Source organism: Motacilla alba, chromosome 6 (genome assembly GCF_015832195.1).
Source record: "Motacilla alba alba isolate MOTALB_02 chromosome 6, Motacilla_alba_V1.0_pri, whole genome shotgun sequence".
Classification (NCBI taxonomy): Eukaryota; Metazoa; Chordata; class Aves; order Passeriformes; family Motacillidae; genus Motacilla; species Motacilla alba.
In genome coordinates this window covers 6037445-6050233 of record NC_052021.1, presented here as the reverse complement: position 1 = coordinate 6050233, position 12789 = coordinate 6037445, and the positions used below count along the sequence as shown (strand labels likewise).

General features: G+C 39.6%; 1 protein-coding gene across 1 annotated transcript in view; it reads left to right on the top strand.

The window, feature by feature from the left end:
- REEP3 (receptor accessory protein 3) overlaps positions 1-11668 on the top strand; it is a 36691-nt gene extending 25023 nt beyond the window's left edge. Inside the window, exons 6-8 of the mRNA XM_038140533.1 lie at positions 4280-4427; positions 6839-6990; positions 7744-11668. Of these exons, the coding sequence (XP_037996461.1) occupies positions 4280-4427; positions 6839-6990; positions 7744-7800 (357 nt within the window). The 3' untranslated portion in view covers positions 7801-11668. The remainder of the gene's footprint in view (positions 1-4279; positions 4428-6838; positions 6991-7743) is intronic.
- The last annotated feature ends 1121 nt before the right edge of the window (positions 11669-12789 follow it).

The following is a 12789-nucleotide window of genomic DNA, read 5'->3' as shown; positions in this document are numbered from 1 at the left end:
GTGAAAACTGGTGTCTTTATCACTGTGAGCAGGGGGACTGCTACTTCAGCTGTGAAATACTCTGTCCCTCTTTATGAGGTCACACCAATAATGTTAATTTGTAAAGTGGTGGTGATAATGTATTTTGAGGGCTGTGTTTTCTGAATGCCTGCTGGGCATCCTGAATCTGCTGCCTTTTTGCTGATTATTATTCTCCTGGCCTTGCTCACCCTTCCCCTTATCCCCACTCAGGGCATGGCAGAGGAAGGAGCTATCTTGCAGCCAGCTGTGGCACACAGCCAGTATCACTCTGGGGAGCAGTACTGCTTTCATCCTCCTCCCTGCTGGGGCTGCCTGGCATGCTGCAGAGGTCATTCACGGGACAGCAGTCCCTGGCCAGGCTGAGAGGGAACAGGAGTCATTCCCTGTCAGCTTGGATGGGATCAGGGAGAGAACAGCTGAGAATGTGGCTGCTGCATGCTGCCCAGTCCATTGGGAACTTGTCCAAGGAAGGCAGGCAGCTCCAGTCAGTGATCCTGGCCACTGAGGGGTGCAAGTCCCATTGAACAGCAGAGAGTCCCCGAGGCAGACATTGTGGTGTTTGTTTACAGCAGCTTCCCTGGAGACCATAAAAGTACATGCTCAATAACAGAATAGAAAATGGTGTTTCATGTATGGGGGTCAGCTGATGAGACTGCATACTAATAGCTTACTAGAGGCTGAGTAGTCTTGAAAGGAGACCCTTAAATGGGCTATATTTATTTTAAAGAATTGATTTAGAAACATATTACGACTTTAATTGGTGTTTCACATTGATCGCTGCTAATGAATGTGGGCTCCAAAAAATGTTTAGTATGTTTCAGGAAATGCTATTGAATAATGAAGAAAAATCATTCTTTAAGACTTGCATTTTGTTTAAGACGACACGCAGACTTCACAGTTCATCTCTCTTCAGTGTTTGCCTACATAGAAATTGTAGTGCTGAAGTTATGTGATTTATTTTCTTTTTCCCTGGCACTGTCATTGTAAATGTATGTGTCTCAATCTTTTGGATGTAATTTAGTTACCAGCCTCTGGGCTGAGTGCAGCCTGGTGTATTCCTTCCTTACTGGCAGGGGCTGTTGATGTAATGGGCCACCAGTGGTAACTGCTCTGCCATCTTCTCCTGAGCAGCATCTTGGGGTGTGTGTATCTGGGGAGAGGTGATGGCTGCTGCCACGTCCATGGCATGGGAGTGGAAGCAGGAGCTCCTCTTCAGCTCCACCTACAACTGAATTACTTGGCTTTTAGGGCAAACATGTTGCTTTCAAGCTGTAACTCTTTGACCTTTCAAACAAAATAATAAAGCTCTTAAAGCATTATTATTCTAAATGTGAATGTTGCTCTCACATTTCCTGCTGTAAAGGGTATTTAATCTCACATTTCCTGCACTAGGAAGGAATTTAATATTTTTCAGCCAGACTTTCATCCTGAGCTGATGGTAATCCAGATCTACACAGAATGCTTTGTTTCAGCAAAATGCAATGAACTGCTGCTTTTGGGCATGGGGGTGGGAGAATCTTCTTAAGTCTTAAATCCAGTGTGAGCACAGTGATATGCACACTCCCACAGAACACCTTGAAATTTGTCCTTCAGTCTATGCAGTGGAGTTAAAGTAGAAATCAATCTTGATTTGGCTAGACTGGGTGTTCCCAGGGCTGGGATAGGGACTGGGGGCGCTGTAGGGAGTAGCTGCCCAGGATTAGGATAATGTGTGATGGGGACTGTCCAGCACAGCAGTGGTTTTGCAGCTCCCATTCCTACTGTGACTCTCGGGCATGTGTGTGCTGCATCTTTATTTGTGTATATATCCTTTCAAACTTCTCAGTGTTTTCTGTGTGTTACTTGAGTAAAACTTTCCATCTTGGCAAGTAGTTTTGGAATGAAGGGCCCATTGTATAAATCCCTTACGTCCTCCCTGAATGAGGCAGTGCTCCACAGGAGCTCCAGCTCAACCGTGCAGTTTGGTTAGGGGCACAATGTTATTTTATGGCACATACTTGACTTTTTTTTCCTCCTTTGAAAAACAAAATTCTGTATCCAAAAGCTGCACTGGAAAACAGGGCTGAATGTTCCTAGCTTGGATCTAGTCCTCTATTTACAGTGGAATAAGAAATACAGGCTTGTAATGTGGATTCTTGATATGTTAGTTGTTATAGCTTAATTGCATTATTCTATACAATTTCCAAATGTCTTTTTGGTAGTATATCACATGGTGAATGAACTTGCTGGGCAACTGTTAAACAGCGTGTCTTTCTGTGCTTCTGCTGCTGGCCAAAACCAGCTTCTGACACTATTTTAAGTAGTCTCTGTTCACTCTTGGTGAGTGGAATTGTGCTGGATTTGTATGGATTCTGCTGAGAACCGACTAGGTCCGTTTTACATACTCACCAGTGTTCAGTGACTGGGACTTGAGTCCTGTTCAGCCTCTTTAAGCTCTGGACACAGACTGATGAACAGTCTTGTATGTTGTAGCAGAGTAATGTATTTGCTGTAAGCTCTTACTTGTCAAAAGAAGCAGATCTTCCTGCAGTTCTCCATGGCCTAGCAGCTGATAAAGTTCTCGGGCATAACTGGTTCCCGATGTAGTTTATTTGAAATGCTTTTCTGTGCAAGAAGTGGAGTAGTGGCAGGGCAGGGTTTTTCCTGCCTTAGGAGGAACTTTAGGAGACTGCCTCAAATGAGCCATTTTGGGGAATGAATTTGATTTCAGGATTCCTGCAGTCTTTAATACAGACACTGAGTGTTCATAGTGCATTTTAACTCAAAGGCAAGCTGCACTTCAGTTTTTTAGAACTGAGTCGTCCTACAAGTATGTAGGAAGAGATAGAATAAGTTAAGGCTTCTACTTCTCTCACAAGAAACCTTTTCTTTGTTATTGATTGGTGACAATGTATGAATGGTGGGGTAAGAATTAGAATAGGTTTGTCGTGCTTCAGTAGCACACTGTCCACTGTCTTAATTTTATATGCTGTACTAATAACTAGTCATTAGAAAATTAATATTAGATTTCAGCCACTTTTCCCCCTGCCCTTTGATACCCACACAAACGTAAGGAGATTTAATTCAACTGTCTCTTCACTTTACATGGCTATTTTTAACGTGGACTAATTCAGTGTCTGGTCTACCAATTGCAAAAACAGTTGTTGTCATGAGAGTGGGAACAAATGGCTGTGGCCAGCAGTGCCAGAATTGCCTTCTGCTGGTGCTGTTGCAGGGAAAGGTGTATGGAATGGTGTCTGCTCCTGCTAGCTAAGTGCTGGTCAAATGAAGAATTTTACTTAAAAGCTTCATTTGTAAGAATGAAACAAAGTCTTTAACACTTGCTTGAAGTGGAATTCATGCATGGGCTTGTCAACCTTTCCCTGAAATGGTTATTGTTTGCCTTATGCCAGAGATGGAAGAATTAAATGTTATTTTAACATGACTTTGAGTACTTTTTCTCGTGGTCTTATTCTTTTAGTTGCTTATACAATAAATTAATCTTTAATGCTTTAATAGTAGCATCATCTGATGTAAGATGAAAGAGCTGCTGGATGACCTTTCTTTACAACAGGGAAATTTCCATATGTTCCATATGGAAAAAAAGTGAGGACAATTGGAGAAGGAATACTTGATGTTCATATGTGATTAACTATTCCCCTGTGCAGCATTAGATTTTGGGTTGGTATTCTGTCAGTAAAGCTATATTAGTGAGAGGACCTGCTAGCCTGGAGTCCAGGCAGGACCTCTTTGGTTTGTGGTTTCAAGTTTCTGTCAACTGGAGCTGCTTTTATAGTGCTGCCAGTTTCTCAGTTATTTGAGTTAATGTTACAGAGTGCATTTTTAACACTTTCCTCCTCAACCTTATTCAGATTTGTGGAGGATAAAATATAAAGAAACAGAAAACTATCTTCAACCATACTCTTTAAAGTGGAAGTGTTACTGTCATGCTACCTTGAACTGCTGTGTTTGAAGTGAACATTCCTGATGTGCGTTTCTTTTAAACACTTACCCTCAGTCTTTATTTGCTCAGATTAAAGGAGTGAAACGCAGCATTTGTAATTAAGCTGCCAGTTTGTGTAACTTTATCATCTGGGAGCAACGCACAGTTAAACGTGGGTAAAAGCAATACCTAAATGAAACGTAAAGCAACTGCATGTGTATGTTCAATGGGTTTTGTTGTGCAGCAAGGAAGCATGAGCTTAAACATCTTAACCCAAGCTGAGCAGCAAAGTTAAACCTCTGCCTGGTTTCTAAAGATACTGTTGTTGTATTTCAGAGCCAAGGTGCAATAACTGAGAAACTGAGAAGTTTCAGTATGCATGATTTGACTACTATACAAGGAGATGAGCCTGTTGGACAGAGACCTTATCAGACATTGCCAGAAGCTAAAAAGAAAACCAGAGCCTCTACAAGTGAATCCTCAGGTGTGTATGTTTTTTTCTTCCCTACCTAAAAGAACAATTCACCCAAAGCAAAAGTGGAAGAGCAGAAATACATTCACCCCATTTCTAAATGGAAAAGGCCTCAAAGAATTCCAGTACACTTAAACAGAATGCCCTCAAGCAAAGTAAATTATGACAGTTAAGAAATCCTTCCTGAATTACTTTCTTCTCACATCCACTCTCAGTGTAATCATACTGTATTCATTACTCCTGTCCTTGCCAATTGGCAACAAGAATTTATTACCAAAGTGAAACTTAATTGGAAGTCAAACGTTACGTGATTAAGTGGAGTTTCTGTGACAAATGTACAAGAAGTTAAATGTGAAAACATATGGAAGCTTGGTAAATAGAAGAGAAAATGAATAGAAATTAATTCACCAGGCTTGTAGTAATAGATCAAAATATAAAATTGTATATGGTGATAGGAATAATAAAGGCATCAAGTTTTCGGATGATGTGTGGTGACCAATATATGGTTTTGTTCAGAGATACTATTGTTTCATTATTTTACATGTGCTCTTATTGTCATGATCACTTTGCTCTTGAGCTTGTAATGCTTGAAGGAAGATTTTGCTGAAAGTCTGGTAACTACACCTTTTTAAATGGCAAGGCTATGATGTAAAGGAGCTGATATTTCCCACAAAAGAAGTAGGTCTGGGCTATTCATTTTCACCTAAGCCTGTCACTCCTTCTTATCTTTCCGTTTTGGGGAGGAGTAGTGTTTGTGGGGTCCCAGGAATTCCAGGAATAGAGTGGTAGCCCATGATGTTTCTAAGGAGTAGATGGCCAGCTGAAGAGACCTCAGCTGAATTGCACATTGTTTCCAGAAGGTATCCTGTGCAGGGCAGTGTGAACTGGAGCTTCTGGCTGGAGAGAAAGCCAAGAATTCATGAAGAGCTGCACTAGAGATGATGTCACTGCAGCTGTTGTGCAGGGTCTGTTCCTCAGTAAGAGCATTACTTACCTAGCTGAAATAGCTTGAAAACGCTCTGAATTTAATTTTTTTAAAAAATGCTTCAGTTTATACTATATAAATGATCACTGATTGTGAGATTCAATCTCAAATGTCAAAAAGATTTCTTATAGCTAGTTGAATTTAATTAATTGTTTCTGCTCCTGGTCTGATACCTGGCATATACCTCTCATGTTTTGTTTGAATTTTCTGCAGCGTTAGGAACTTAAAAAAGACCAAAAGTACACATAGATTTAGGAACACTGTGTAGCAATATTCTGCTGTGCTTAGCAGGATCTTATTTTTTGTGGTCTGAGCTGGGAGTTCTCTGCAAATTGGTTGAAAAGGCCTAGTTGTAGGACATGGATCATAGGTTGGTGCTGAGCTGGCATTGAAAAAGGGAGTGCTGTGAAAAAGGTTGATGGGATGCTGATGCATCACGTGTTACAGAGATAAGAGGTATTGGTGTCACTGCAAACACTGCTAGTCTGAAACAGAGGAACAGATGTGATCAAAATCTTTTGTGTTGAAAAAGATGAATTGAAACTCTACTGGAAGCAGAGATGTGTTGCCTCTAAAATGGCAGAAGAGAACGACAGAATGTCTGCCTCAAGTAGCTCTGGAATGGATTATTTGATTCTAATTTCTAGGGAAAAAAACATTGAGGAAAAAAATCAGCTAAGCCTAAATAAAACATTGGCCTAAGATGAAATGTACACAGGTCATTAATAAAGTTTGCTTTGGAGCCCAAAAGGTGTTCCTGAGTGTTACAGCCTGTAGATTCTGGGATAAAAGGAGAGCGTGGCAGAGGAAGGAACCAGAGTGGATTTGGGAGCTTTGTGATGGGTCTGTGATGGGGATTCGGGGCTGTTGGACCCCAAGGAGCTTTTGGGGTGTGTTTTTAAGCAGTTTGTGCCCTCTAGTGTAAGTCTTAGGTAATGATCGTGGTCCTGGTTTTGCAGGATGTTAAAAACCCTTAACAGTACTTGGGTGTGTTACCGATCTGAAAGGAGCTTTGGTGTTAAAAATGCAGGAGGATGAGATTATGAAGAAGGATCCTATGAATGAGAGTCATGGAATGGTTTGTGTTAGAAGGGGCCTTTAAAGGTTCATGTAAGTGTAACCTCCCTCTCATGTGGATTACATCCAAAAATCTTAAGTACTTCTTAAGATGACCACTGAGGTTTTTGCAGTTCAGTGCAAAGCAAAAGATGTCAGCAGACTTGTGGTTTCAGTTTTGACAACTGAAGAATCACTGCATTTCATACCTGTGGAACCAAGTGGCAGGATTAGAAGTACCAAACTCATGGCAGAGTCGATGTTTCTGTTTTGAAATGAGTGCTTCATTTAAAAGGATAAATCACGTGTGGTAAAGGTGAAAATCACAGCTTTCTTAGAAATCAAAACGTTGCAGCTATTTTTTTAAATAATTTTTTTAAAGGTTACAAAACTGCGCTGGAAAAAAATCCTGGAGATGATAAAACAGATGAAGAGATGGAGGGAACACATTCAGAGGATGAAATGTTTGCTCAGAGAGGCCTTCGGAGAACTCAGAGTATGAAATCTGTGAAAACTATTAAAGGCCGTAAAGAGGCAAGTATAGTCCTGCTTAATTGAGTTTGTTTCTTCAGTGTATATTGGCATTTTTCATAGTGCAGAAATTGATTTTTATTTTTAATCTTGGAGAAGTTGTCAACAATAACTGGGTTCTGAAATGCTAAATGGGCAAGGAAGTATGTGATAACAGTATCTAAGTTTGGAGCTTTTGTGGTTTGCAATGTTTAGGGGAAATCCATGGATGACATGAACTAAGCAAGGAGCAAGGGAGAGGAGATGAAACAGACTCTGTGCTTGCAATGCTAATTCTGGCACCACCGAGCCCAGTTTCAGGAACTGCTTTCCTTGGAAGGGTTATGGATAGGAATTCTACCATCTGCATGTTGTGCACACTTAAACATCTCCTGTTTAACAGAGAAAGAATATTCGGAATTTTTTAGTTCCCATAGACACACAGACGGACTCTGTGATGTACAAAGAGAAGATCCTAGTTAGCATTCAATGCACTTTATATGTGCATGCATCACAAAATTTAAAGACACTTCAGGATAAATCTCTGTGGAGTCTCATAGCAGCTTTTGGGTCATTGCAGGAAAACAGATGTTACTTATTCTTCTTGTGCAGTTCTGTTGAAGCTTTGTTATTCAGTCATAGGCAGATTATCCTAGTGAAACTGGGGTGACCAAAGCACATTGAAAGACATTTGCAAAATAAAAGTAGTGGGCAGATGAATCATATTTCTGCTTGGTGTGACTCAACTCCTTGTTATAATTTTATTTTTCCCCTCAGATACGATATGGATCACTGAAATACAGAGTAAAGAAGAGACCTGCTGTATACTTCTAAGTGTACTGCACAATGCCTGCAAGAGAAACTGCTGTACTATAATAACTTGAATTCAAGTGTTAAAGATCTGTGTCCAATTCCTAAAATGAGTCTGTATGAACAGATTTGGTAGGACTTGTTTCTGTGAACCCAAATGATCAGATAAAGTATTACTCTGTTTTTCTATAATTGTTTAGATTTAAATCTGGACAAGTTACAGCATGAATTTCAGCACTCCTTAAATAGGAGTTAAATGAGGAACAGGAAATACTCTTTTGCCAGAGGTATTGAACACATTGAAATAATTACAACTCCAGTTGAATTAGCAGAAGATGTAAGTATCTAGAACTTGTGAGAATTGAACCCTAGTGTCCCCAAGTTTACATTGAAAGACAGATATACTTGAAATATTTTTTCTGAACTGCAATTCCTGAAAAGGCCTTTGTGTAATTTTTAAATGTACAGTTTAAAGGACAGTAGATGATGGTGGGAAAGAAAAAGGAAAGGTGAGGTAGGTAGGACACATCCTTAACATCATCATCTTGCATCATATTGCCAAGCTTAGCAAACTGGGGGTACATATAGCACTTTATGCAAAACTGTATAGTTTTGCACACTCTTAATGATTTACAACTGCACATGTCATTTTACTGACTTGCTAGATAGGTTAGAGTTACATTTTGAATGCCAGCAATTCTTGTATTTTATGATCTTTTTAAAATGTATCTTGATTCCTTAAGTACACTTTAGGATGCTGTAGATATTTGCTACTAACAATATTATCAGGTGCCTTTCTATGTATTATAGGGCTGTGTGGGTTTTGTCTGTGTGTGTGGCTTTTTGGGAGGGTTTTGGGTTTTTTTTTGTTTTGTTTGTGGGATTGTTTTGTTTGTGTCTGTCTTCCTCCATCTAAAGAGATGTAACATGACTTAAGTCAGTTTTTGGTTAAAATTGTGGTTAAGTAAAATTTGTAGCAATTCCAGTGATACGCCTCAGGGATCTGATCAGCCCATGAGCTGTGTGTTAAAGTCATGCTGCCATAAAGGTATGTATGATAGCTTAGTCAGGCCCTGGGTTAGTTTTGCTCTACATTGCTTTAAGAACAAATATATTTATATACATAAATGTACTTCAGAACATGTATATTTCATACCATATGTGGATTCTAAAACGGCCTGTGTAGTACTTTTTTTTTATTGCTGAAGTTATTACTAAAATATTTGCATATAAATAGCCTTTTCTAAAAGTCTAGTTGATTTAGTCAGTCATTTTATAACCTAGAGTCCCATGGCATATCTGCACAGAGATTAATTTTGAAATGTCTTTCAACGCAGTGACTTGTCAAAATTACTTTTTTAGGTCACCTTTGGTACTGTTTTCTGCAGTTCTGAGTATCAGGCTGGTTTTAGTTTGCTGTGTGACTGTTTCTACTGTGGATTCAGGGAGAAACCACCCACTTTTTGCAGCTAGTACTTCATTATGTATCTTTGGGACAGACCTTGTTACTTCCCTCAAAGAGGAAATGGCACGGATTCCTCTTATCCTGGGATCTCTGACTTCAATCCTTAGGCCTTTCCCCAGGTATTGACAGTCATCTGCAAGTCTCCAGCAGAGATTTAAAATATATTCCTGAGGCTTGGGCCTGCTGCAGTTCTTTTTCTGTTACAGCCATAGCAATTCCCTGCTGGTCTGCAGCATAGCCTGGCATTCAGAGCAGTCTTCTGCACATTTCAGCCAGGGTTTGAATTCTGTGGGCACAAATGCAGCTGCTCTGTGTTGGTGTTGTTCCTCCCTGGCTGTGGGAAGTGTCTGCAAGCCCTGTGCAAAGCTGTGCTCAAATACAGCAGCACTTCAGCATCTCTGAGGAACCTCAGTGCTTTAGGGAGCAGTCCCAGCAGGCCACGTGTGATTAAAAGGCTAAAACCTGTAATACTTAACTGAGAAACACAGTTTGATACCAGAAGACAGGAAGGCTGCTCTCTCCCAAATGTGCAAAAATCCCATCCCCTGACCAAAACTGTACCTTGTTATCCAGCTTTGCACAGGAGCTGTGGGCAAGGAGTGATCACAAAAGCAACCTCCCCGAGAGCATGGGACTTCTGCCCCAGGAAGTTTGTGCTTCTCCCCTGTTTCCCTGAGGCTTGTCTGTGTGTTAAGGTGATAAGACACTAAGGAACCCTAAGTTCGTGTATTTGCATCTCACCCCTCTCTGAATAGTAGACTAACCTGGGCCTGGGATGGAATCTCTTAACTCTTACTGCAGAGTTGAGCACTTGCTGACACACTTTGCTGTAACTAATCATGCTTGTGTTACCAGCAAGCATGGCAAAAAAACGATCATCTTTGTACAACTCATAATCCTGCATGAAGGAGTAGAGTAAGCCATTTTTTCAGAATTACAGTTCCTGTTACAGGTTCATGTAGATCCTGTTGTGGGGGTTGTGTTTTTAACACATTTCTAGGGCTAGAGATCATTGAAGTGTTTCAGGGTCTACCACTCTCCTGTCAGGAAGTTGCTCGATGTGTCTCTATGTACCTGAGGCTGTAACTTCTGGCAGACTTAACTTGCTAACTCAGTAGTGATAAAGGCTAAAAAAATCCTCCTCTTCCTGGAACTTGCATGGAATTAGGGAAGCTGGCAGTATTATTCCTATTCATTACTGTTTGCATATAAATGCACTTCTGTTCTTTCAGGTAACTCTCTTACATGATCAAACCTTCAGTGTTTTCCTAGCTGTTTTCTTCAGTCTAATAGCCAACTATAAAATTATTTTCTTGCCAGCCTGATTTTGATCTTTGAATTCATCCTCAAACTGGTTCACTGGATTATCTTCATTTTTTCTTCTTCGTGTTCATTGTTAGGTGATGCTTGTCAGGCACAATGGCATGATTAGCTTTCATCCCAGTGCTACATAGTCCTCTCTCCTTGTTGAATTTAGTTTACTTTGGTTTTGAAACACTACAGTCTTTTAACTTTGGTTACAGGGAATTTTCAAACTTTTTTTGCCTTAGCAACTGCAGAAGTCATCTGTCTAGCTCTTGCCAGGAAACTTCTTGAAAAAAAATGTTAAAAATCCATGTTCAGCATTCTTTTTGGATTTGGAATGTAAAATGTAGTTGATGTCAAATTATCTAATCTTCTGAACAAAGGGTTTCCTGAGAACTGACTGACTGCCACCAACAGGACTGCTAATTTGACTGTAGTCAAACAAAGACTTGGCGTTTAAAAGTGCTTTGAAAGAGAGTATGTATTTCTGTTTAAATTATATCAAGGTTTCAAGCCTTTCCAAAATACATCTGAACTGACTCAGCTCTCTTAACAAGAGCCTGCTGTACTTGTTAAAATACCCAGTCTGAGATGAGGATTAAATTGGTGGCCTCAGCTGCAAATGAGCTTAGGCTGGACTTTGATTGCAATGTAATTGCCAATATTGCTAATTCCTTTGGTGTGTGAAAGTAACTGAATAATATCCAACATACATTTTGCAAACTAGAATGAATTTTAAAATAGAAGATAACTTGGTAAAAGAGAATGGTGAAGTAAATGCTGGACACGTTCAATATGCTGTTCATGACAAAAATGTGTTTTATATTTGGTGTTGCTTTTATAAATGAGAAGGTGGTATTTTTAAGTACTTTTTCTACAAAAATGTATGTGCAAAGGCAATACTTTAACATTTTTCAAGAACTTGTGTTTTTAAATGCTACAAACCAGAGAATATACATTTGGACTGACAATAGTAGCTTTACAAAAATGCAATGTAAGCTTTAATTTTTATATTGTAATAATAACTTGCTGTCAACTTGTTTACATATTTGTAGGATGGAAACTTCATTATGCATTGACTTATCTTGATGCTATCTTTAATAAATGCTGCTTTGAGCAAGATGCAGTGGATATTTTATTACCTGGATTACTATTATCAAACTAGTCACTGTGTAATCTGTATTCTGTTACTTATTGTAATGGTTCAAGCACCAAAAACAACCTAGCTGAACTTAGGAGAGACTTGAAAAACTCTTTAAAGCATGACTAAGCTGCCCTTGAGGTTCTGCCGTGAAGTCTGAAATGAAATGTACCCTGCTAAAGGCAACTTGAACACGCTCTAGTGTCACCTGGTTTGATTAGATGTACGGTTCAGAGTAAATGAAAATTAAAATGTTCAGTGTCCCAAAAGAGTGTAACTTCCTGGGGAGCTGCTGGACATCAATGTGATTTTGTTTTGTATTCCCTTGTCAGAGTTCTTCTGATAATCTAGAGGAGGAGATGCATAGATGAATTCGGCCCTTTCCATTTTCAAACCTCCTTTTGAGTCATCTGTTAACACCCCTACCAAAACCCAAGCAAAATCCTCAGTAACCACATTTTCTGGGCCTTGTTTGCAAGGCTTCCTGGCTTACTTCCTCAAATAAAAGAATTTCTTGATATGGCTAACTGAGGGGAAAGATTTAAAAGACAATAGCAATAAATAGGTTTTAAGCACGATGAAAATCCATCCCAGAAGCACAGACTGACTCTTAAGGGACCTTGCAGTGATTCAGTTTCTGATGTCAGAAAAGTTCATGCAGTACAAGCACCCTGCCAAGAAATTGTGACTGTCAGAAAGCAATGCTGACTTTTTTCCTTTATTTCTTCAGCTGACATTTAGCAGGTAGTGGGAGCACTCCTGAAAGTGGGCTAAAAGCTGCCTTCCTGCTTTTTAACGTGATGCTGGTAAGACCCTCTCAGGGAATAATCTGATTATTCAAAACTAGTGGTGGTATGTACATCTTAGGTTAAAATGTTAACTTTTCAGCAGCAGCAATGGTGACAGGTTTTTGAGGGGGTTTTGTTGTTGTTGTTGTTTGGTATTTTGGTTTTGGTGGTTTTTTAAGTTCTGAGGCATTGTGTATTTTCCCCACTAGTATGGGATAAAAAATTCGGCAATATGAGGGGAAATCTAATACATACTGTAAAGTCAGTAGACTTCCAAAATTATTTTCCTCCTTTCTGTAGATGTATTCAGAGTG